Source organism: Myotis daubentonii, chromosome 18 (genome assembly GCF_963259705.1).
Source record: "Myotis daubentonii chromosome 18, mMyoDau2.1, whole genome shotgun sequence".
Taxonomy (NCBI): Eukaryota; Metazoa; Chordata; class Mammalia; order Chiroptera; family Vespertilionidae; genus Myotis; species Myotis daubentonii.
This window is the reverse complement of record NC_081857.1, coordinates 33,507,853-33,532,587: the sequence shown is the minus strand read 5'-3', so window position 1 is coordinate 33,532,587 and position 24,735 is coordinate 33,507,853. Positions and strand designations below refer to the sequence as shown.

Here is a 24,735-nt window from a genome sequence, read left to right as displayed (position 1 = left end):
GTGGGGAGCTTCATGTTGGGTTTTGTAATGGCGTGGGAAGAAAATGCTTTTGCGCGCTAAGGAACACCTCGCCCGAGTCTTGGCCTCTCAGAGCTGGGGTTCCTCTTCAGACTTTGGGAACTCAGACTTGCTCCATGGAAACCTGCTCCGGGGTACCTGGCCCGCTCTCCACTTTCCTCCTCCCCCTTCCACTTCCAGCCTGAACCCCCAGCCCTCGATGGGGCGGGGAGAATCCAGGGCCCTCACCGCCCTGAAATCCAAGGAAGGAGCGCAGGCTGGAGGCCATGGCTGTCGAGTCACATAGCTGGGATGGTAGATTTGGACGCCAGGCCCTGGTCACGCAGCCATGCAGCTACCAAGCCTCCCAGCCCAAGGAGAGGCGCTGAGTTCCTCTTCAGAACGTGATGGTGATCAAGACCAACCGACCCCTGGGCGATGGGCAAAGGGGGAAGGAACTGCGAGCCTGTCGCTGCCTCTGCCTCTGTGACTGCTCCCCTGCGGGTGGCTGTGAGCATGACTGGGTCTTCACCTCCCCTGCAGGACAGTCTTTTAAAAATAAAATAGGAATCAAGTCCTTGCAAAGGCCCTGAAGAGAGAGAGGGTGTATGTGGTGTGTGCGCGTAGGAGGCAGAGGGATGGGATAACAGAGCAGGTGTTCAACTTTTCCTTCTTTTGACTTGGAGCTTAGCCAGACACATTTATTAATTGTTTGAAATATATTTTTATTGATTTCAGAGAGGCTGGGAGAAGGAGAGAGAGATAGAAACACCAATGATGAGAGAGAATCATTGATCGGCTGCCTCCTGCGCTCCCCACACTGGGGATCCAGCCCACAACGTGGGCATGTGCCCTGACTGGGAATCGAACCATGACCTCCTGGTTCATAGGTTGATGCTCAACCACTGAGCAATACCGGCCGGGCAGCAAGACACATTTAAAACATTCGCACCAGTCAAGACCCAACTGAAAAGTGTGGGCAAACTCAAATTAGGATAATACCAGAAGGGCTCATTTACAACAGGACTGGTTATGAGGTGTGTATGTGGGGGAGGTGAACCTTAGCGGGCAGTGCAGGAAGTCCTGGCTAGCATCAGCAGAGTGATGACCACTTCGGTCCAAAGGGAGGAAGTCTGGGAGAGGTCACTGAACCTGGAAGGTACCTCAGGAAGAGCCGTGACTACTATCGAGGAGCAGAATGAGCCATGGCCTCACCCTCACCCCACGAACCCACCCCCAGCAAGGAAGCCAGGGAATAATACCCTGACCTCATTCCCCACCCCACCTCCATCCTGGACTTCCTATTTGCTGAATCCAAGAGGAAGTCCGAAAATGAAGGAACCTGTTGGATTTGACCCATTGATACAGTCAGCTTCCTGGGGGGCAGAGCTTGGGGGAGAAAGGAAGAGAGTGGATCTGACGGTGCAAACATATTATCTAAAACATTCTCCCTCCATCTGTGACATTTCTAAGGAACTTCTACCCTTTGAGACAGCATGGAGGGAGCAGGAGAGTATCATGCTAAGTGAAATAAGTCAGTCAAAGAAAGACAAGTATCACATGATCTCACTCACATGTGGAATCAAACGAACAAAATAAACTGATGAACAAAGTGGATCCAGAGACATGGAAGCATGGAACAGAGGGTGGAATCTCAGAGGGAAGGCGGGGGAGGGTGGGTGGGTGGGAGGTAACCAATCAAAGACCTTGTAGGCATATATGCATAACCCATGGACACAGACAATAGGGTGGTGAAAGCTGGGGGGCAAGGGCAGGCTGGAGGGGGGCCAATGGGGGGGGGGAGTAAAAGGCGACATACGTAATACTTTCAACAATAAAGATTTAAAAAAAAGAAACTTCTACTGACAGCCTTCCTTTGATGTGTCAAGGTGGGGAACGCAAAATAAAAGCAATGATGTATTGATAATCTGATTTAACGTCTTTTCCTGATCTACTTACTAGTGTGCTTCTTCACTACTTTGGCTTTGAGCACCCAAACTGGAGAGAATCAAAAGCAGCAGGATGGATGAAGTATGGTACCTTCATTCAATGGAGTGCGACACAGAAATAAAAAAAAAAAAAAAAGCAACGATATGAGGAATCGTCATTGGCATAATATTGAGCAAAGGAAGCCAGACACTAAAGAAGACACCCTGAGTGATTCCATTATCTAGTTCAGGAAAAACAAACCAATGGTAAGTAGAGCTCTGAAGAGTGGGTGCTTTCTGTGGGAGAGGCTTCTTGACTGAAAAGAGGGTAAGAAAATCTTTCTGAAGTCCGAAGGTGGCGATTACATAAATGTATACGTCTGTAAAACTCCCTTAAGACCTGTGCATTTTACTATTGTAGGTTATCTATACTAATAAAAGGGTAATATGCTAATTAGACCGGGAGACCTTCCGGACATCCTTCCAGACAAAGCCATGGTGGTGGGGCTAAGGCAGAAGCAGTTAAGGGCGATCAGGCCAGGAGGGAAGGACAGTTGGGGGCAAGCAGGGTTGGCAGGGGGGGGCAGTTGGGGGCGAGCAGGCTGGCATGGGGGGCAGTTTGAGGCGAGCAAGCTGGCAGGCAGAGTGGTTTAGGGGTGATCAAGTAGGCAGGCAGGTGAGCAGTTAGGAGCCAGCAGTCCCGGATTGCGAGAGGGTGCAGGCCAGGCTGAGGGACAACCCCCTCCCATACACAAATTTCGTGCACCAGGCCACTAGTCCTATATAATAAAAGGCTAATATGCAAATTGACCAAGCGGTGGAATGAGCGGTTGCAATGATGTGCACTGACCACCAGGGGGCAGACACTCAAAGCAGGAGCTGCCCCCTGGTGGTCAGTGCACTCCAGAAGCCAGGCTCACGGCTGGCGAGCGCAGTGGTGGTGATGGGAGCCTCTCCCACCTTCACGGTAGCACTAAGGATGTCCAACAGCTGGCTTAGGCCCTCTCCCCCCTCCCCCCGGGCTCCCGGACTACAAGAGGGCACAGGCCGAGCTGAGGGACCCCTTCTCCCCTTGAGTGCATGAATTTCATGCACTGGGCCTCTAGTACTATAATAAAATATATCTGACAAATGCCTACACACATAATATTATGAAAATAACATGTAATTGCCTGGCCAGTGTGGCTAAGCGGTTGAGCATCGACCTATGAACCAGGAGGTCACAGTTCAATTCCAAATTGGCACATGCCTGGCTTGTGGGATCAATCCCCAGCAAGGGGAGTGCAGGAGGCAGCCAGTCAATGATTCTCTCTCATCATTGATGTTTCTTATCTTTCCCTCTCTCTTCCTCTCTGAAATAAAAATATATTTTTTAAATAAGAATAACTAAAAATAAAGAGGCCCTAGCTGATTTGGCTCAATGGGTTGAGTGTCGGCCTGCAGCCTGAATGGTCCCAGGTTTGATTCTGGTCAAGGGCACATGCTAAGGTTGCTGGCTCAATCCCCAGTAGGGGATGTACAGGAGGCAGCTAATCAATGCTTCTCTCTCATCATTAATGTTTCTATCTCTCCCTCTCCCTTCTTCTCTGAAATCAACAAAAATGTATTTTTTAAGTAAAATAAAAATAAAGAGGACAAGATAAACTTTTTAAAATATAGACTCTTTCCCATTAGTGATTAGTTGAATAAAACCAGATGGTAAAGGAAATCATATGCATTCTGGCTCTGGGGTACAGAAGTCATCTCTTGATGTCAGGTGAGAAAAACTGGGTTGTTGAGAGGGTATGTAATGGGGTGTTCAACACCATAATCAGACAATAGGTGGAGCCTCAGGATGGTGATTTGCTACACCAGGGAGGCTGCAATGTTACACAAAGACACTAGAGGGAGCACATGAGTAGAAACTGGCAAACTCCTTCAAACAAATTATGCACACAACGAGGAGAGAGAGAGAGAGAGAGAGAGAGAGAGAGAGAGAGAGAGAGAGAGAACTTGAGAGATATCCAGAAACTCTAGCCTGGTGTGTGGCGAAAGTCCACTCTTTATGAAACCAGACAGTAGTCTGGGAGGCTTGGCTTATTCTCAGAAGCCAAAATCCCAAACATTACACCAAAGACAAAAAAACACAAGACAAACAGGCAACCACAACATGTTTGGATGAACCAATTACATCTCAAAACCATGCCCAAAGAAATGAAGATATATAACTTAAAAAGAAGGAATTCAAAATTACTTTCATAATGATATTCAGTGAATTAAAAGACAGAACAGGTAGCTAAAAAATGTCAAGAAAATGTGGCATGAAAAATGAGATTATCAATAACAACAAAAACTATGAAGAAGAGGCAAACAGCTATTCTGTCAATGAAGAACACAGTACCTGAATAGAAAATTTCACTGGTGGGACTAACCAGCAAACTTGACCAGGCAGAACAAAGAGTGAGTCAAACTGAGAAAGGACTTTCATAGTTAATGAAATAGAGGAAGAATTAGAAAACAATGAAAGGAGCCTACAGGACTTAGATTTCATCAGATGAAACAACATATGCATTATGGGAGTCGCAGAAAGAGACTGAAGAAACAGTAGCCAGAAATCTCCCAAATCTGAAGAGAGAAATGGATGTACACATACAGGAAACTTAAAAACTCTAATTAAGGTAAATTAAAGAGCCCTCCAAAGAAAAACCTTTTTTTCTTTAAAAACTACAAATGTGCCTCTCCCCCCCTCCCCTGCTACCCCCCCCCCGCCACACACACACACACACACACACACACACACACACACACACACACACACACTTTTCTCCCCTCCACCCAGCCTTGCCCACCCAGGCCTTCTTAATCAAACTGTCAAAAGTCACAGTAGGTTCTCTTGCCTGAAGCCAGCGGCCGCCCCGGGTGGGGTGGGGTGGGGTGGGGGTCGGGGTGTAGCTTCTACACTGACATTTTCAGGCTCCTGCAGGCTCCCGGCTCCTGCCCTTTGTCGCAACCGAGTCCCGTGGGAAACGGAACCACGTCGTGGCGGTGTGAGCAGAGCGGCCTATAAACACCGATTCCGGCCGGTGGAGAACACCAGGGCTGTTCCAGGGCCTGTACAAACAGACGAAATGGCACAGGATACAGCCACCTGAACAGGTTCTCCTTTCTTCCCACGATTTCTCTACTGCTCATTTGCCCAAGCTGCTCTCTGACTTTCACCGTCCCTCGAGCCAACAGTCTCTCTTTCTCTTGGATTCTCGCGCACCTTTGTGGCGTTTCTTCCTCGTGCGCCCAACGGCACCGCCCAGAAAACGAACTAGATGCCTTGGACAGGACCTGCGCCCTGACCCATCCTACACCTAGGCTGGCGCTCCAGCACACCCTGCCCGCCCAGCCCCCGCGCTCTGCGCGCCTCTAGCGGCCGTGCCTGGAAGTGCAGGGGCGGACTCACTGGGGAACAGCTGTGCCATGAGGTCAGTGAGGACCTTAGTCTCCCAAGGCCATTTGCTCCCAGTGCTGGCCCTGGCGTTGCTCCTGGTTGACTCCCTCGGCGAGGATTTAAGTTTTCTCCCGGAGTCGGGGTTTGACTCATCTGAAATCACCATCCCCAGAAAGCTGAGCTTCCGGGGAGGGAAGCAGGGCGCGACCCAACGCAAGTCCTACCTCCTGCAGGTGCAAGGCAAGAAGCATGTCGTCCACCTGTGGCCCAAGAGGTTTCTGTTGCCCCGGCACCTGCAGGTTTTCTCCTACACAGAACAGGGGGAGCTCGTGGAGGATCACCCTTACATACCCAGGGACTGCAACTATGTGGGCGTGGTGGAAGGAGCTGAGGATTCTGAAGCTACTCTCAGTACATGCGCAGGGGGTCTCCGAGGCATATTGAGAATTGATGCCAAATATTACCAAATCGAGCCCCTCGAGGCCTCTTCTAGTTTTGAACATGCCCTGTATCTCCTGAAGAACGAGGGGGGATTTCAGGATCAGCTCTGTGGAGTCACTGGTGATGAAACAGAGGAGCAGATGGCCCAGCCTGACATCATGGCTCGGTATAGTGACTTTGCTGACAGCGTTAAACACCAAAGGTACTTGGAGTTGGCCATGGTCTTTGATCACGATAGATATCTGTATTTGAATTCCAATCTTAGTCAAGCAATAGATGATGCCATTCTTATGGCTGGGGTGATAGATACTTACTATCAAGAGATCAGTCTGAGAATACATCTCAAAGGTGTTGAAGTATGGACGACTACAAACAAAGTAAGACTTTCATATGATAAAATAGTTTCGGCTTTAACCCAGTTTAGGGCATACAGGACACATGCCCTAAATTCTAAGATCCCGGCAGATTGGGAACACATATACATTCAAGGAAACTTTACCGATCGCAATTCATGGCACTGGGGGAAAGTGTGTGGTCAGCAATTTGTCGGATCTGGAAGTGTTATTATAGATAGGGATCTCCTTTTGCCTGCCATTTGGACTACTCATGAAATAGGCCATAGTGTGGGAATGGAGCATGACACGCAGTACTGCCAATGTAGGGGGAAGCACAGTTGCATCATGGGCACTGGACGCACCGGGTTTAGTAATTGTAGCTACAACGATTATATAAACTACGTACGTCAAAAAGCAACATGTCTGACTGACATCCCAGGACTAGGGTTTGTGGTTAAGAAATGCGGCAACAAAATTGTGGAAGACAATGAGGAATGTGACTGCGGTTCGAGAGAGGACTGTGAACAAGACCATTGTTGCGAACCAGATTGTAAATTCAAACGGGGTGCCACGTGTAGCACGGGACTTTGCTGCCACCAATGTCACTTCCGTCCATCTGGGTACATGTGTCGGGAGGAAGAAAACGAATGTGACCTTGCAGAGTACTGCAATGGGACCTCGAGCTTCTGCCCAAATGACACGTATAAGCACGATGGCACCCCGTGCAAGTATGACGCCCGTTGTTTCCAGAAGGGGTGCTGGTCCACATATATGCAGTGCCAGCGCATTTTTGGATCTGATGCCAGGGAGGCTCCAGATCAGTGCTACGAAGCAGTTAATTTAATAGGGGATCAATATGGCAACTGTGGTATCATTGCAGTTGCTCGGTATGAAAAGTGTACCAAGCAGAATTCCTTATGTGGCAGAGTGCAGTGCATAAACGTCCCAACCCTCCCTGACATGCCAGATCACATGAGTGTGGTTTCTACTCATCTGCAGAATGAAAATCTGTTGTGCTGGGGCCTAGGCTACCATCCGGCCATGGTATCCATGGGGATTCCTGACTTGGGTGTAATCCATGATGGCACCTCCTGTGGCAAGGGCCAGATCTGCTGGAACAGAACTTGTGTGGATACTTCCATCCTGAAGATTGACTGTGTGCCCGAGAATTGCAATGACAGAGGCTTTTGCAACAATAACAGAAACTGCCACTGCGTGTACGGCTGGGCGCCTCCGTTCTGTGAGGACCAAGGGTATGGAGGGAGCGTTGACAGCGGGCCCCCGAGACAGGGGGAGGAGGAGGTGCCTGCCTCCTTTCGGGTCGTGTACCTTCTGATGTTACGCGTTGTTTTGTTTGCCCTCTCCGTGGCTTTAGTGCTTCTCAGGGCATTGATTGGAGATTTATTAAACCTCAAACAAAAAAGAAAACCACCTACTAACACGGAGATAGATACTTCAAGGCAAGATGAAGAAATTCAAGTAACATACAAAAAAACAAAAAGAGTAACCTGGAAATCCACACTCGTTTCCTAACACATGCTCACATAGTAAAGAAGCTTATTGTTTATCCAAAGGCTCCTAACTCTTCCTCCAATTCTTTTTTACTTACTTTTCCTTCCAGTTTTGATCAGCAAATAAATGATATTCTTGTTTGGGAGACAAACCAGTGCACTTTGCTTGCCTAGTGTTCGCTTGGCCTAGTTTGTGAGCAAGGTTGGCGTGTCCTGAGAGGAATGCCCTGGTGGCTTTTCTGAACTAAAGCTCTGGATGGTGTGAGTCTCATGCAGTTACAGTGGCTGTCAGAGCAGAGTCCTGCCTCTCAGAATCCCAGCAAACAGAGGGATCCTTTGCCTTTCCCTCGGCCTCCCTCGGTGTGGCCAGTGAGAATGCCTGTGTCTGGCCCCTGCTGAACAATCAATGGTGACCTCCACGGTTTACAAATGGGAAGCGATGCTCTACCAGGAGTGTCCCTCAGATAAGCTTTTCGCCCTGGATAGTCGCTGTCTGGGCCCCTCCGGCTCTATGGACGTGTGGTCCCTGACTCAAGTGTCTGGGTGACCTCAGTTGGGTTAAGGACACTAATCTATCACACCTCTGGCTTTGCACCTCAGTCTATAAATGATGACACACCCTGGTGCTGTCCAGAAAGGAAGAGTCTAACAATATTCTATGCTTTGGGATTCTGCTCACAGAGACACCTCTTGTGTGCGTGTGAGCTGAGGGACACCTGGCTCTAGGTTTGCCACATCCCGAAGTGGAGCAGAGTGAGGAACCCCTTCTACCCTCATGTCTGGCTGCAAAAACTCCCTCCCCTTTGTCCGGTGCTCTGTGGGGAGGAGAGGAGGACTGGGTGGCCCTTGGGAGGAGTCAGTGTCCATCTGTCCTCCCCAAGGAGGGTCTCATCCTTCCCAGACCTTGTCAAAACAAAGGTCATAACAAGAAACAAAGAAGGTCCCTACATAATATACAGGGATCCAACAAGAGGACAGAACCCTTATAAACGTAAATGCATCTAATATAGGAGCACCTACATATATTTTTTAAAAACTCTTGGTGAAAAAAATAAAAAAATAAACTCTTGGTGAGCTTTAAGGGTGAGATCAACAACAATACAGTCAAAGTGGGGGACTTTAACACCCCACTGTCATCAATGGATAGATTTTTCAGACAAAATAATCAACAAGGAAACAGAGACCTTAAATGACACACTAGATCTGATGGATTGACAGAATATTTCATCCCAAAGCAGCAGAATATACATTGAACATGGAACAGTATCAAAGATAGAGCACATTTTAAGACACAAGACAGCCCTGCCCCCAGCTCTCACCACGCGAGCCGGGAACCCGTCACCCGGCTGTTCGGGTCGCTGTGGAGCAGCGGCGGTGGCACGGAAGAATCCTGTTCCAGGTCGGTTTACTACTATGCTCCACTGTTTTGGTGGAGGACTTTTATCCTGTTTGGATTCTGTGATTTCAAACCAAAAATAACTTACTTAGAACAGTGTCCCATCACCCTAGCTGGTTTGCCTCAATGGACAGAGCATCAGCCTATGAACTGAAAGGTCCTGGGTTGGATTCTGGTCAAGGGCACATGCCCTGGCTGCGGGCTCGATCCCATGCAGGAGGCAGCCGATCAATGAGTCTCTCTCATCATTGGTGTTTCTCTCTCTCTCTCTCCCTCTCCCTTCCTCTCTGAAATTAATAAAAATATATTTAAAAAACAACAACAGTGTCCCATCATAAGAGCACAGGTGAAAGAAGCGATTCCAGGTAGTGCACCCCACTTTCAGTGCCCAGTGAGCGAGAAGCCACATTACAAGCAGCAAGTTGTAAAGTTTCCCTCTGTCTACACACTCATCCAGACCCCAGCCCGCCACCTAGGACCGCATTCTGAATGGGTCGTGGATTCTTACTCTAGAACTCCAGAGTCTATTCCTAACTATTAGAATGGATCCTTTTCCCCCGGGGCCCTCCATGCAGGCCTTTCTCCGCCCATTACAAGATGACTTTATGTGGCCTGGGTCTCTCTGCTTTAAGGCTCCTGATGCCACAGGAACAGGTCTGGCAGCTTTCTGAGAGATTCTGGGCCTTCCCTCTCTCTGCTGCCTGCACACCCCTCACAGCTACTTCCTGCCTTTCTCACTGACAGCTCCTCACACCTTGCCTTTGCTGTCCCCCCAGGGAACACACCTGATACATCCTGCCACAGTGATAACCATCACAGAGAAAACAAAGTGCTGCTACCCCACCACGCTCCCAGTTTCCAGGGGTTTCCAGTGAGCTTGTTACAATGGGACCCAGAGCAGCTCCGCCATCCTACAGGCATCCATTCAGTTGCTGGTAAGCCTCTCAAATTTCTTTTCCTACTGCAATGTCTCATGTCTGGGGACCAGCCCGGAAGCAAATTGCTTTTGGAGGGTTTCACAAAGACCCATTCAGCCCTGCTGGGGAGTGATCTAAACGTGGGGAGGGGAGGCATTTGCCACTGTGGGGCAGGGGATGTTTTTCATATGCTCGAGCAACTCAAAAAGGACTTTGTTTTCAAACTTGGCATGTGCGGGTCCTGGAAGAAGCCCAGGGCCCTTGACAAGTTTGAAGGAATGCGTTTGGAAATCACAAAGTAAAATGAGGGCAGCTCCCCCACCTTTGCCCCCACCTAGGCCATTGTCCTTAAAGGGAGAGGGAGTTCTCAATAAATCAGTGCGCTGGACTGGCAGGTCCGCTCTGACGAAGGCACCCACTGGTTAATCTTCCACTGGTACACTTTCCTTTGATCTGAGACACAGTGCTTCTCTGTCCATTAACCACAGTTGTGACCATAATGACTCCTCCAATTAAGTAAAACAGAATCCAGTGAAACCTGTGAAATGCTGCTGCCTGAGCAAGTAATTCAACACCTCCCCCCCCCCCCCACACACACACACACTAGACTAGAAAGCACAACCTTGCAAAGATGACTGCATCCTCTACGAGCAGAGACATTTCTGCGGGGGACGGGGGACTCGGCCGGGACAGTTAGATCGCACAGGGGAGTCCTCTGGGACACCCGGGTCACTGTGCAGAAGGGGAAGAGGTTATCTCCAAAGCCCTGGTCACACCTCGCGTGCCCACAACGACTGGGCCATGCTCCTCACAGCCTTCTGGTATCTGGCATCTCTCCTCAGCAGTTCCCAGCAGTTCATGTCTGGCCCCCGGAGAACATCGCTTGTCTGCATTGTTAGAAGAGTTTCCTAACTAGTCTTCCTGACTCAGGCTGGTCCTTTCTCCCTTTCCCTGGATACAGTCAGAATGAATTCCCTAGGACAAACCAGGAATGTTCTTCTAGTGACAGAATCCCTCAACAGACTTATGACCTTGGGGTTTATCCTTCCCAAGGACAAGTCCCTCCATTGTCTGAGCAGGGTCTTCTACAGACCTTTGGGGTCTCCTTTCTCACCCATCACTTACACTGCAAACAAACCATCACCTGCCTTTCCCTGAAAGTTCCCGGGTTTAGCTCTTTCTCGGGTACTTTTGTCTTCTGAGATTCTCCCACCAGTGCAACACACACCAGCAAACCACACTGACCCCTGGCACCCCAAGGACACACAAGAGGAAGAACCACCTGGCAGTGTGAGGCCTTCTGGGAAACGGCCTGTTGCCTGAAGCCAGGGGCCGCCCCGGGTGGAGTAGGGGTGGGGGTCGGGGTGTAGCTTCTACACTGACATTTTCAGGCTCCTGCTGGCTCTCGGCTCCTGCCCTTTGTCGCAACCGAGTCCAGTGGGAAACGGAACCACGTCGTGGCAGTGTGAGCAGAGCGGCCTATAAACACCGATTCCAGCCGGTGGAGAACACCAGGGCTGTTCCAGGGCCTGTACAAACAGACGAAATGGCACAGGATACAGCCGCCTGAACAGGTTCTCCTTTCTTCCCACGATTTCTCTACTGCTCATTTGCCCAAGCTGCTCTCTGACTTTCACCGTCCCTCGAGCCAACAGTCTCTCTTTCTCTTGGATTCTCGCGCACCTTTGTGGCGTTTCTTCCTCGTGCGCCCAACGGCACCGCCCAGAAAACGAACTAGATGCCTTGGACAGGACCTGCGCCCTGACCCATCCTACACCTAGGCTGGCGCTCCAGCACACCCTGCCCGCCCAGCCCCCGCGCTCTGCGCGCCTCTAGCGGCCGTGCCTGGAAGTGCAGGGGCGGGCTCACTGGGGAACAGCTGTGCCATGAGGTCAGTGAGGACCTTAGCCTCCCAAGGCCATTTGCTCCCAGTGCTGGTCCTGGCGTTGCTCCTGGTTGACTCCCTCGGCGAGGATTTAAGTTTTCTCCCGGAGTGGGGGTTTGACTCATCTGAAATCACCATCCCCAGAAAGCTGAGCTTCCGGGGAGGGAAGCAGGGCGCGACCCAACGCATGTCCTACCTCCTGCAGGTGCGAGGCAAGAAGCATGTCGTCCACCTGTGGCCCAAGAGGTTTCTGTTGCCCCGGCACCTGCAGGTTTTCTCCTACACAGAACAGGGGGAGCTCGTGGAGGATCACCCTTACATACCCAGGGACTGCAACTATGTGGGCGTGGTGGAAGGAGCTGAGGATTCTGAAGCTACTCTCAGTACATGCGCGGGGGGTCTCCGAGGCATATTGAGAATTGATGCCAAATATTACCAAATCGAGCCTCTCAAGGCCTCTTCTAGTTTTGAACATGCCCTGTATCTCCTGAAGAACGAGGGGGGATTTCAGGATCAGCTCTGTGGAGTCACTGGTGATGAAACAGAGGAGCAGATGGCCCAGCCTGACATCATGGCTCGGTATAGTGACTATATTGGACCCTCGATGCACCAAAAATATTACGAATTAGGCCTGGTCTTTGATCATGAGAGATTTGAGTTTTCAAATTCCAATATTACCGATATCACGAATGATGCCATTCTTCTGACTTCGATTGTCGATACTTACCTTCAGGAAGTCCGTACGAGAGTACAACTGCGTGCACTTGAAGTATGGTCAGATCAAGACAGAGTGAATATTAACTTTCCAACATTACAGCAAGCTCTAGGCCAATTTTTGATATACCAAAGAAATATACTAAGTCGACAGTTTAAAGTAGATTGGTCCCAACTATTCATAAAAAGGCATTACATTGATGCTCTCGCATGGTCCTGGGGAATAGTGTGCACGGAGAGGTATGCAGGATCTGCATCTGTTTTTCTAGACACAAGCATCCTTGGACCTGCCACTTGGACCGCTCATAATCTGGGCCATAGTTTGGGAATGAGCCACGATGGGCCATTGTGCAGGTGTCGGGGTCGGCGGAGTTGCATCATGGGCACTGGACGACATGGGTTTAGCAATTGTAGTATTATTCAGTTTTTCAACCACGTTCATAAAGAAGCAAACTGTCTAAATAATATCCCAGGAGAAGATTATGTGGTTAAGAGATGCGGAAACAAAATTGTGGAAGACGAGGAGGAATGTGACTGTGGTTCCTTAGAGGACTGTGAAGACGACCTTTGCTGCGAACCAGGTTGCAGACTCAGACCAGGTGCCAATTGTAGCTTTGGACTTTGCTGCTCTGAATGTCAGTTTCGTCCATCGGGATATATGTGTCGGAAGGAAGAAACCGAATGCGACCTTGCAGAGTACTGCGACGGCACCTCCAATTTCTGCCCAAATGACACATATAAGCAGGATGGCACCCCGTGCAAATACAGCGCCCGTTGTTTCCAGAAGGGGTGTCATTCCGCATATATGCAGTGCCAAAGCATTTTTGGGTCTGATGCCAGGGAGGCTCCCACCCAGTGCTTTGAAACAGTTAATTCAATAGGGGATCAATATGGGAACTGTGGGATGATAGGAGCTGGTAACTATAAAAAGTGCACTAAGAGGAACACGGTATGTGGCAGGGTGCAGTGTATAAACGTCGAAACCCTCCCTGACATGCCAGAGCACACGAGCATCGTTTCTACTCATCTGGAGGATGAAAATCTGATATGCTGGGGCCTCGGCTACCGTCTGTCCTTGGTACCCATGGGGATCCCTGACCGGGGTGTGGTCTATGATGGCAGCTCCTGTGGCACGGACCGGATATGTGTGAACACAACTTGCTACAATATTTCAATCCTGCGCTTTGACTGTATGCCTGAGAAGTGCAACCACAGAGGCTATTGCAACAATAACAGGAACTGCCACTGCATGTACGGCTGGGCGCCTCCGCTCTGTGAGGAGCAAGGGTACGGAGGGAGCATTGACAGCGGGCCGCCGGGAGAGCTGCCGGAGGAGGTGTCCGCCACTGTCCAGGTCGTGTCCCTTATGTTATCTCGCATTGCTTTATTAGTCATCTCCGTGGTTATCGTGTTTTTCAGGCGATTGATAGGAAGCTATTTAAGTACCAAAGAGATAAAACCCAAAGAAGTAAAACCAGAAGAGATAAAAGCTGAAGAGATAAAACCCGAAGAGGTAAAACCCAAAGAGATAAAACCCGAAGAGATAAAACCCAAAGAAAAACAAGTACCACCCGCTGACACTGAAGTGACAAAACCCCCAGCAAAACAATCTAAAAAAAAGAAGAAGAAGGGACCCAAGTAGCCCTCAGTCACTCAGTAACACAGGATCATATCTTGAACAAGTTTATCATTTATCCAAATGGCTCTTCATTCTTCTCCAAACTCTTTCCCACTTAATTTTCCTTCATGGTTGATCAGCAAAATAAATGATACTCTTGTTTGGGAGACAAACCAGTGCACTTTGCTTGCCTAGTGTTCGCTTGGCCTAGTTTGTGAGCAAGGTTGGTGTGTCCTGAGAGGAATGCCCTGGTGGCTTTTCTGAACTAAAGCTCTGGATGGTGTGAGTCTCATGCAGTTACAGTGGCTGTCAGAGCAGAGTCCTGCTCTCAGAATCCCAGCAAACAGAGGGATCCTTTGCCTTTCCCTCGGCCTCCCTCGGTGTGGCCAGTGAGAATGCCTGTGTCTGGCCCCTGCTGAACAATCAATGGTGACCTCCACGGTTTACAAATGGGAAGCGATGCTCTACCAGGAGTGTCCCTCAGATAAGCTTTTCGCCCTGGATAGTCGCTGTCTGGGCCCCTCCGGCTCTATGGACGTGTGGTCCCTGACTCAGGTTTGGGTGACCTCATTGGGTTAGGACACTAATCTCTTGCTTTGCATCTCAGTCCATAAATGACGACACCCCCCTGGCAGTATTCAGAGGACAAGGATCTAACAATATTCTGTGCTTTGGGATTCTGTTCACAGGGACACCTCGCTCTAGGTTTGCCACTCCCCCTAAGTGGAGCAGAGGAGAGTGAGGAACGCCTTCCACGTCCCAGGACCCCCCTGTCTGCCCCCCCTTTTTCTGGTGATTTGGGGGGGCGGGGGCTGAGTAGGCCTTGGGAAGAGTCAGTGTCCACCTCTCCTGCCCAGGAAGGGTCTCATCCTTCGAAGACCTTGTCAACCCAGGTGTTTTCAGTCTTGTTCTAGGCCAGTGGTCGGCAAACTCATCGGTCAACAGAGCCAAATATCAACAGTACAACGATTGAAATTTCTTTTGAGAGCCAAATTTTTTAAACTTAAACTATATAGGTAGGTACATTGTTATTAACTTAATTAGGGTGCGCCTCAGGCTTAGGAAGAGCCACACTCAAGGGGCCAAAAAGCCACATGTGGCTCGCGAGCCGCAGTTTGCCGACCACTGTTCTAGGCTGGGCCTCCCTGCTGTTCTCTCACCGGGCCCCAGGGCACCTCCTTCTCCAAGGACCACAAGTCCACTGTCCACCACCCCAGCATCCTCTCATCTTAGCTACATCATTCTTCTCATTACAGAAGAGGGTGAGCATGCTTCATAATAGTGGTCCCCGTGGACTGTTTGGGGGCTATTTTTACTCAGAGGACATCAAAATAATCTGTATTTTGTGGTGGTCAAGCTTGGTCATCACTAGAAAAGGTTCTGAAAGAAAGCAAGGACCTTGATTTACAGCCCCAATGCTGACAATGATGGCTGCTGTGTATTGAGAGTTCACTGCATGCCAGGCAATGTCTCACGTGTATTACTGTCATACTCCTGACAATAACTCTGTGAGGAGGTGGTGTTTTCCTGTTTTCTGAAAGAGAAATTGCGGCACAACAAGGTTAAACCACCTGCTCACAATTATGTAACTAATAAGTAATGACATTGTTCAAGGAAACATTATATAGACATTATGAAAGTGAATTTAGAGAGAGGACAAAAAATTTTAATTGTGATAAAACGCACATAATATTTAGCATCTTTCCCATTTTTCTACTGTATTCAGAAATAATTGACAAATGTAATTGAAGAGATATAAAGTGTACAATGTGGTGGTTTGATATACATATACATTGTGGAATGACTACCAAGATCAAAATAATGAACAGATCTGTCACCTCACATAGTTAATTTGGGGGGGGGGGGGCGGCACTGATGAGGATGCTTAATGAGAACTCTAAGCAAATTTCCGGTACATTATTAACAAGTATCATCACCATGCTGTACAATAGATTCTCAGAACTATGTTACTTGTGATAGTTTGTACACTTTGACCTCCATCTACCCATTTTCCCCTTCCCTCCCAGCCTCTGGCAACCACCATTCTATTCTCTGTTTCTGTGAAATGAATGTGTGTTTTTTTACATTCTACATATAAGTAATACCACATAGAATCTGTGAATCTCTGTCTGCCTTCTTTCAGTTAGCATAATGCCCTCCAGGTTCTTCCATGTTGTTGCAAATGGCAGGGTTTCCTTTTTACAGCTGAATAATATTCCAGGCCAGGCTGGGGGAGGGGAGGCCTGTGATGACCTGGGAAGAAGCAGATATCTATGCAGGAGGAGAGTCAAGATCAGAGGTTGTCTCAGAAGCATTGCAAGGAAGGTGCTGTGGTCAACAGGGAAAATACTGAGCAGAGTTGAAGAACCACTGAATTTATTTATTTCTTATATTTTTATTGAATTCAGAAAGGGAGAGAGAGAGAGAGAGAGAGAAACATCGATGATGAGAGAGAATCATTGATCAGCTGCCTCCTGCACACCCCACACTGGGGATCAAGCCCGCAACCCACGCATGTGCCCTTGATCTGGGAATCGAACCTGGGACCCTTCAGTCCACAGGCCGACACTCTAACTACTGAGCCAAACCAGTTAGGGCAAGAAACACTGAATTTAGCCAAAGGGAGGTTGGAGTCACTTGAGTAAGGAATGAACTGTGAGGAACGGCTGAGGAGCGATGCCAGGCACCAGAAGGTTGTGATGTGAGTGGGGCATTAGGAAGGGAGGTCACAGGTCTAGACCAGATCTCCATGAAATGGGACGTGAAGCTAGAGAAGAGGTAGGAAAGTCTCTGAGGGTACAATGTAGTAGAAAGTGGGACTGGGAAATGGACGGGTCCTGGCCGTCGCATGGGCTGCTGGGAAAGCCCCATCAGACTGCCTGGCTCTGCCTCCCCGAGAGGTCTCTGGGCACTGGGAGCAGCGAAGGAAGAGGCAGGGGCACCGAGATGAACTCGGGAGGGAGCAGAACTTGGGAGTGTAATGAGGAGACAATAAGGGAAGGGTGAGTCCGAAGGCTGTTTTCTCTGGGAAGTCAGCTGCTGAGCTGAGGAATCAGTGGGAGGGTATGAAGACGAGGCGAACTCAGGGGAGAGCCAGCCAGGGGGAAATTCAAGGAACACCAAGTGTGTTGAGCTCCACTTCAGGTTGGAGCTCCCAAGGCCCAGCCATGCTTTGTTCCAGCAACGCGCTTCTTGGTCCTTTCGATTAACCCACGTGAAGTTGAGCTTGCTGGGGCATAGTCCTCCTTCGTCATAAACTGATTTTAACTGTAAGGGTCGCCACTGAACTGCGAGCACAAAAGCCAGGCCTACCTCTGCTTTGGTCCCATTCTCTTCCTTGTAAGATAAGGAAGAGGTTCCAATCACCTCTAAATTCTCCTTTGTCTTTGATATCCTGTAATTCTGGTTCCTTTTCAACTACTTTGTTTTTTGAGGCAGGCACCCTAAAGGAACTGACTGAATGCCTCCTGTCTCCTGGGTCCAGGCATTCCTGGGGTTCTTTCAGATAAGAGGCTCTTGGGTTGCTGTATTCACAGCACTGAGCCAACTCCGTGGCCACCTGGGCCATGGCCAAATGTTTGCCCGTCAGATGTGGACATAAAGGGAGGAGACATTTACAAAGCTTGGGTGTTATAAGTTGTGTCGTCTCTTAAGGAAATACACGTAAGACTTTGCAATAAAACCGTAAGATTTACTAATTTTAAGGCTGAACCCCATGAAGGATGCCCATAAAATTCTTATCTAAAGAATGTTCAGGAAATTGTTGAACAAAGACATCGTCATTCGAAGAGATATAAAGAGGCTCTCTCAGCTAAGCATATGGGCTATATTAGAGAGGAAAGTAAACAACAAAAGACACCATCTCTGCTCTGGGAAAACAACTGATGTCTCCTTAAAAAAACAACAAAAAACTCTTGTATTTGACTCTATTCTTTGACCACAGGCTCAAATTTGATGCCCCCTGGTCTCGGAAGCATTGCATGGAAGAGGTCATGGTCAATACCTGCATTCCTCTCTTTTAAATCTTATCAACACCTGGGTTTCTAGAAATGATAGATTTCTTTGACCATCCTTATCTTCAAGGGTTACCAAGAAGGAACAAAAGATACATTTCCCTGCCCCAAAAGCACAGGTGTAATGAATGAATCACCAGGAGACACTTCCCTGCCAATGACCCCAGAGCCTCCGCTGCCCTAATCATTTGAGTACCCCGTGTGATCTGACAGGAACTCACACGGTCCTAGGATTCCTTACACAATTAGCCCACTTCCTAAAAGCCCAGGTGATGGTGGTGAAGCTGTCCCTGGAGGCCATAGTCTTGGTCCTGAAGTCATCAGCCATGAGTCCAGGGGTGAGCAAACTTTTTGACTCTAGGGCCACAATGGGTTCTTAAACTGGACCGGAGGGTCGGAACAAAAGCATGGATGGAGTTTTTGTGTGAACTAATATAAATTCAAAGTAAACATCATTACATAAAAGGGTACGGTCTTTTTTTTTTTTAGTTTTATTCATTTCAAACGGGCCGGATCCGGCCCGCGGGCCGTAGTTTGCCCACGGCTGGGTTAGACCAATGCAAACATGTAGATGGAAAACCCCTTTGGAAATAGCAAAAGCTTTCTCCCCTCTCGTAAAGAGTGGTGGGAATGCATAAAGGTTTAACCACTTTGGGTAAAAGTCTGGCAGATTCTTAAAATTAAACAAATACCTATTCACCTATTCTATTACTCAGTAATCCCTAGGTGTTCATCCAAAAGAAATTAAAACATGTCCACAAAATGACTTACATGAAAATGTTCATAACAACTTTATTATTAGAGCAAAAACTGGGAACATCCAGGTATCTGTCTATAGGATGGATCAACTGTGATATATTCATTCTATGGAAAGCAAAAAGAGAACAATGAAAAAGAAACAAAGTCGTACACAAAAGAGTATATACCCTTTAATTCCAGTGATAGAAGTCCTGGGGTTTAAAATTAATCCATGATGGAAAAAATCAGAGCAGCACTTTCCCATGGAGGGAGGAATTGATTGGGAAAGGGTGATGGAGAGGTTCTATATCTCCCCAGAGGTTTGGTTGGCATGTTAATATGCACTTGTCAAAACTCTGCAGATGTATGCTAGCCATGTGTGCATTGTGTTATATGTAAATTTTACCTCAAAAGATTTTTTAAATCTGCAAGTAAATATTCAACTTTAGTAAATGATATGTATGATGAAGTATTTAGAGGAAAGTGTACTGATGTATCCGATCTACTTTGAAATGCACTTAAGCCCTGCCGTGGTGGCTCAGTGGTTGAGTGTCAACTTGTGAATCAGGAGGTCAAGGTTTGATTCCCAGTCGGGGCACATGACCAGGTTGCAGGCTCGATCCTCAGTGTGGGTAGTGCAGGAGGCAGCTGATCAGTGATTCTCTCTCATCACTGATGTTTATATCTATCCCTTCCTCTCTGAAATCAATTTTTTTAAAGAAATGGGTTTAAAAAAACAACAACAACATGGGTTGATAGGTGATTGGGAGTTAGTTAAGACATCAATATACAATATAGCAAGAACAATAAAATGCTCATGATGGACGCTGACTGGTGTACAGGTAAAAGTATACTTTGTTTTGTGTTTGAAAATGCATGTGACAATGCAGCACTTCAAGTCTTTCGAGATCCTACAGGAGGGATACTTACTGCCTTCTCCGTCATGTCAGCCACACTGAGATTGGCCACGTTCATCAGCACTCCACTTCCCCCCACCCCAGAATATATTGTAAAAGTGTCCATTTTTAAAAAAAAAAATCTGATATCTATTAAGTTCTTACTATGTACCAAGCACAATGCAAAACTCTTTTCACTCATGATCTCATTTAATATTCAAAACTTTCCTATGGTAGATGTACAATTCATATCTGAGTAAGAAAATAGAGTATTTTGGGGGCTCAGTATCTACTGCCAGCCCCCCACCTAGTAAGTGGCAGAACCTGGTGAGAACCCGGGTCTCTGATGCCAAAAGCCAGACACCAACAATGATGCTTGCCTGCCTCCCTCCAAATCCATTATTTGAGTTAGAAATGCCTCAGAAATTATCCGCTCCGCTGCCATTGCGTTAGAGACAGTAATGAGGCCCAGAAAGGCAGTATCCCTCCTGTAGGATCTCCAGGATCACCGTATGAATCCTCTTCTGTTTAAGGCCTGGGCCGTTTTCTCCGGGGAGTTGTTAATCCCGTACTCTGTGATCAGTGGCAGCACCGGCAACGCATGTCTTACGTTTTGAATGACCAGGAAAGTGGTAAAAGACTGGCCACACCAAGTGACGCCCGGGTGTGGGGCGCCTGGAGTTCTCATTCATTGCTGCTGGGAGTGTAAGATGGTTCCAATGCGCTGGAAAACTGCCCCTTTCAAACCAACTCAAATATCCACGCATCCCACGGCCCAGCCATCCCACTCCTCGTCGTGGAATGAGAACAATGTCCACCAGAGACTAAGCATGTCCAGTGCAGCTTTAGTCAGAAGCTGGAAATAGCCACCCTGACCATCAACCAGGAACGAGCAACCATATAACAGTCTGTGCTGCTACATTCACGCAGCCAAATGCTACTCAGTGTGAGCAAAGCACAAGTTACTAATACAGGCGACATGTGGAAGCGTCACAAAAACCTTACGTCAAGTGTAAAAAAGCCAGACAGAGTACATGTTACATGATTTCATTCACGTGAAGTTTTTTTAAAAGGCAAAATGAACCTATGGTGCTCGGAGTCAGAATAGGTATTGTCTTGGTGGGGGGTTGACTGGCAAGGGGCAGGAGAAAAATTTCTGCCGTGATGAGAATGTTCTATATCTTTATCTTGGTTGTTGTTACACAGGTGTATGAAATTGTCAAAATCCTTCCAGCTTCATATTTAAAGTCTGTGCATTTTATGCAATGTAAATGATACCTCATAAAATAATATCATAAAAAAATCTTTCTTAAAATGCAAAACAAGACAAATGCAACAAGGAGAACCACATTTCACCTAGTAATTTTGAAGATGTGACATGGTAAGTCCCCTTCCCCTCACCCCACAAGAGAAACAAGTGGATAATAGTACAGTGGAAATAACATTAAGTGACTGAAAGAGTGAGGGAAGGAAGGAAGGGGAGGAGGCTGGCAGGGAGAGAGGAGGCTGGTCACGTACAGACTTTTCACTTGACCGCTCTGTGGCATAACTTCCACTGCCACCTCTTGAGCGAATCAGCTGATACTTTCGATCGGCTAGAGCTCTCCCCACAGCAGATAACAGATGGTCCAGGAGAGATGGAGAAGGAGAGATGGAGAGAAGGAGAGATGGAGACGAGGAGGTGGAGAAGGGGAGATGGAGGAGGGGAGGTGGAGGAGGGAGCTTGCTCTCTGCCACCTGTCCCTGCATGGGGCTGAGTGAGCCGGTATAGACTCCAGCTCTTCCCAGCTGTGAGTTAATGAACATCCTCAGTTAATGACTCATTTCCTCTCTGCTGATAGGATTGGTTCCAGGATCACCAGATGCTACGGGGCTTGCTTGCAGAAGAGCTCCTGATCAATATCTTTGTCAAATACGAAAGGATGAAGTCCAAGACTGTAAAAATGTGCACCGTGGGGGGGGTGGGGGGGGGTGAGGAGGGATTCTTCCATAGTGTTTGCTTAAACAACAAGTAGTTCATGCTGTTCTCTTAGGGTTTAGACGTGTCTAAAAGTTCAAGGCTCACCCTCTCGTTATGCAGTCCCTTTAGACTTCCCCCGGTCCCTCTACCAGACTTCACTTCCCACATTCTCCTGAAGCACTTTTCTCGCATCTTTTTCGCGCTGTCCGTTCCATTAGGTGATGCACACCCCAGGCCCCCGCCCGGCTGAGGCGCTTTTTTCATGCCAGTCTAATATAAAAACATAACAGCCTTTGAAAACCTTCCCACAGGCACCATCAGGAACTGCTCATTAGTTAAAAGGACGGCTAAGTGGCTCGCTGCCACACCGATGCTGGAGGCGACTTGTCCTTGACCTCAAACGATGACGCTGTGAGAAGCTCCAGGACTGGACTCAAGGGCAGCTCCCTGGTCGTCTGAAAAGGAAGGCGAAGGGACAGTAGTCGCTCAAGCTTCCGTCAGGAAGCCCGAGTCAGAAAGCCGCCTGCAGATGCGACAAAGACTCTTAGTGAGGTATAGCCTGGGCGTCAGCTTGGCGAGCTAATGAAACGGAACTGAAATCCAAGTGCTACATCCCCCCTTCCCCAACACCCCCGCCTCCCACACACCCCCCAATTCCTTCGCGTTCTCCGCATTCACTTCTTCAACATGGCCCTCCGTCTCTAGGCTCCCTCGAGAATAGGAACTAACTCTCTTCTGTTTCGCATGTACCTGTTTCTACAAAAAATGCCGGCTCGCATCTCCTTGCTCTCCTGTCAACACGGTAGCCACCAGCCACGTGCAGCGCCAGGGAGCGCCAGCCCCGTGGGAACCTCAGAACAGGGATCGGTCCGCGCCTGCGTGAAGAAACAGGCTCTTCCGCCCGACCCCAGCAGCAGCCCGGAGCCCTTCCCTGTCGGTGTGGCTCCCCAGCAGCAAACTCCCTCCCTCTCTCATCTCTCACCCAGTTTTTAGTAAGCCTCTTCCCTTTTGAATCTGTGTGGACTGCTCTCGTCATTTCTTTTTTTTTTTTAATATATTTTTTTATTTATTTTAGAGAGAGAGGGAGAGAGAAACATCAATGATGAGAGAGAGTCATTGATTGGCTGCCTCCCGCACGCCCCACACTGGGGATGGAGCCCACAACCCGGGCATGTGCCCTGACCAGGAATCGAACCGTGACCTCCTGGTTCACAGGTCAACGCTCAACCACTGAGTCACGTCGGTCGGGCTGCTCTCTTGATTTCTACCCTGAAAGGGGGCAAGAATCACTCCATCGGTGACACGAGGAATTGGGCAACGTGGAAGGTTTTTATAGGAAACCGGACAAGAAAGTTATTAGCAAAAAGGGAAGAAAGGATTGTTCCAGGTAAGGTCGCCTGTCTTGGGAGGAAGGGAGTGGCAGGGGTCTCATAGGCACAGGACCTAGTCGCTGATCAGGACATTCCAGCTTCAGTCTCCACTTCTGAGAGGAGCAGGTGCTGCAACTGAGTCTTGCTTTGCTATCCTGGGCCAAGTGGCCCCACCTGGGTCCTTGGTTCCTCTCTCTCTCTCTCTCTCTCTCTCTCTCTCTCTCTCTCTCACTGAATGTTTGTGGAACCATCTCAAGGGCTCATATTTGATTTTCCATCAGAAAATTCACTCTGTTGTCCGCCTTTTGAACTGCCCTCCTCTTCCCAGGCAGGTATCGCCGCCTGTGGAGACGCATCAGTTAAGTGTTGGCACGCACAGGCGTCTTTCCCAGGAGCCGAGTAGCATCACCACGTGGAGGAAGGTAAGGTGTTTCACCTGGGCGCAGGGCATGATTCTGCCAAGGGAGGAAATGAACCACTTCTCTCTCCCAAAGGTGACTGTCTTCTCAATAACAACAATACGCCCGGCCGGTGTGACTCCGTGATTGAGCATCGACCTGTGAACCAGGAGGTCACGGTTTGATTCCTGGTCAGGGCACATGCCCGAGTTGTGGCTTGATCCCTAGTGGGGACATGCAGGAGGCAGCTGATCAATGATTTTCTCTCATCATTATGTGTCTATCTCTCCCTCTTCCTTCCTCCCTCTGAAATCAATAAAACCATCTATTTTTTAAAGGTTATGTGCTCTTTTGAGGGTAGTTAGCTTATTTCAAAGATGTGTAAAACTAGATGCACACCACAGAAATAATAAAAGCTTATAGGAAAATACTACGAACAAAATCGAATCAGTAATCAAGAAACTCCCAACAAACATCCCTCTCCCCCCAAAGAAAGATAATTTAAGGTTTTCTGAGTTCCATTTTTATTTCCCCGATGCAGTGCCATTTCGATTCTTGTTGCTGGTTTGTGGTTTTAGGATTCTCTTTTTCTAAATTTCATGTATGGTGTGTCTACATGTAGAAGATACTTTAATAATTCTACTCAGTAGTCAGTGGGCCTTTTCAATTCAGATGTCTCTCCAGTGACCTTGGTCTTGCATCCCACACTTTTATGTGGGTTCAATCAAGGCCCACGTCTGGCGCTAACTAGTGGGGAGTCAGGGAAAGAACTCTTAAAGTCTTAGGAGCATCTACTTCTGTCTAATCTCCTCTTTCCTCTCTCATCTCAAGACTGAAAATCTTTATCTAGTGGCGTGGAGCTAGCAGAGCGAGGGGGAGGACAGGGGAAGATTGACCTAATCACATGTTTTGTCAAAGCTTTCCTCTCTTACACCTGGACCCGTGCTCTGAACTGAAAAGCCTGGGAGTTCATATCACTGTTCTCTACTGTGCTGTGAAGCAATGACAATGCCCATTCAGCTGCCCAAAGGGGAAGGGGCTTGTGTTTAACAGGAAGTGTAAAAAATATAACTCATCCGGTAATACCAACCACACACAGTTAGTGAGGAAACTGAGCCTTCAGAGAGGTTGGGGAGCATGCCCAGTGGTACACGGTGTGTGGGCAACAGAATGAGGACCTGAACCAGGACCCATGGGAAG

The 24,735-nt window shown here is 48.3% G+C and overlaps 2 protein-coding genes across 2 annotated transcripts; both read left to right on the top strand.

Moving 5' to 3' along the window:
* Positions 1-4,951: 4,951 nt before the first annotated feature.
* On the top strand, positions 4,952-7,871 carry ADAM30 (ADAM metallopeptidase domain 30). The gene has a single exon (XM_059673613.1). The coding sequence runs from the start codon at positions 5,373-5,375 to the stop codon at positions 7,650-7,652; it is 2,280 nt and encodes a 759-aa protein (XP_059529596.1). The 5' UTR covers positions 4,952-5,372; the 3' UTR covers positions 7,653-7,871.
* Positions 7,872-12,907: 5,036 nt separating this feature from the next.
* On the top strand, positions 12,908-14,579 carry LOC132220513 (disintegrin and metalloproteinase domain-containing protein 30-like). Its single transcript, XM_059673673.1, has 2 exons — positions 12,908-13,829; positions 13,962-14,579. Exons 1-2 carry the CDS (start codon positions 12,922-12,924, stop codon positions 14,182-14,184), a joined length of 1,131 nt encoding a protein of 376 aa, XP_059529656.1. The 5' UTR covers positions 12,908-12,921; the 3' UTR covers positions 14,185-14,579.
* Positions 14,580-24,735: the final 10,156 nt, after the last annotated feature.

Excerpts from the sequence above, each read along its gene's own strand:
- ADAM30 (XM_059673613.1), top strand. The coding sequence starts at position 5,373 with ATGAGGTCAGTGAGGACCTTAGTCTCCCAAGGCCATTTGCTCCCAGTG.
- LOC132220513 (XM_059673673.1), top strand. The coding sequence starts at position 12,922 with ATGGGCACTGGACGACATGGGTTTAGCAATTGTAGTATTATTCAGTTT. Across the intron at positions 13,830-13,961 it reads CCGCTCTGTGAGGAGCAAGG|GCGATTGATAGGAAGCTATT; the intron begins GTACGGAGGGAG and ends CGTGTTTTTCAG.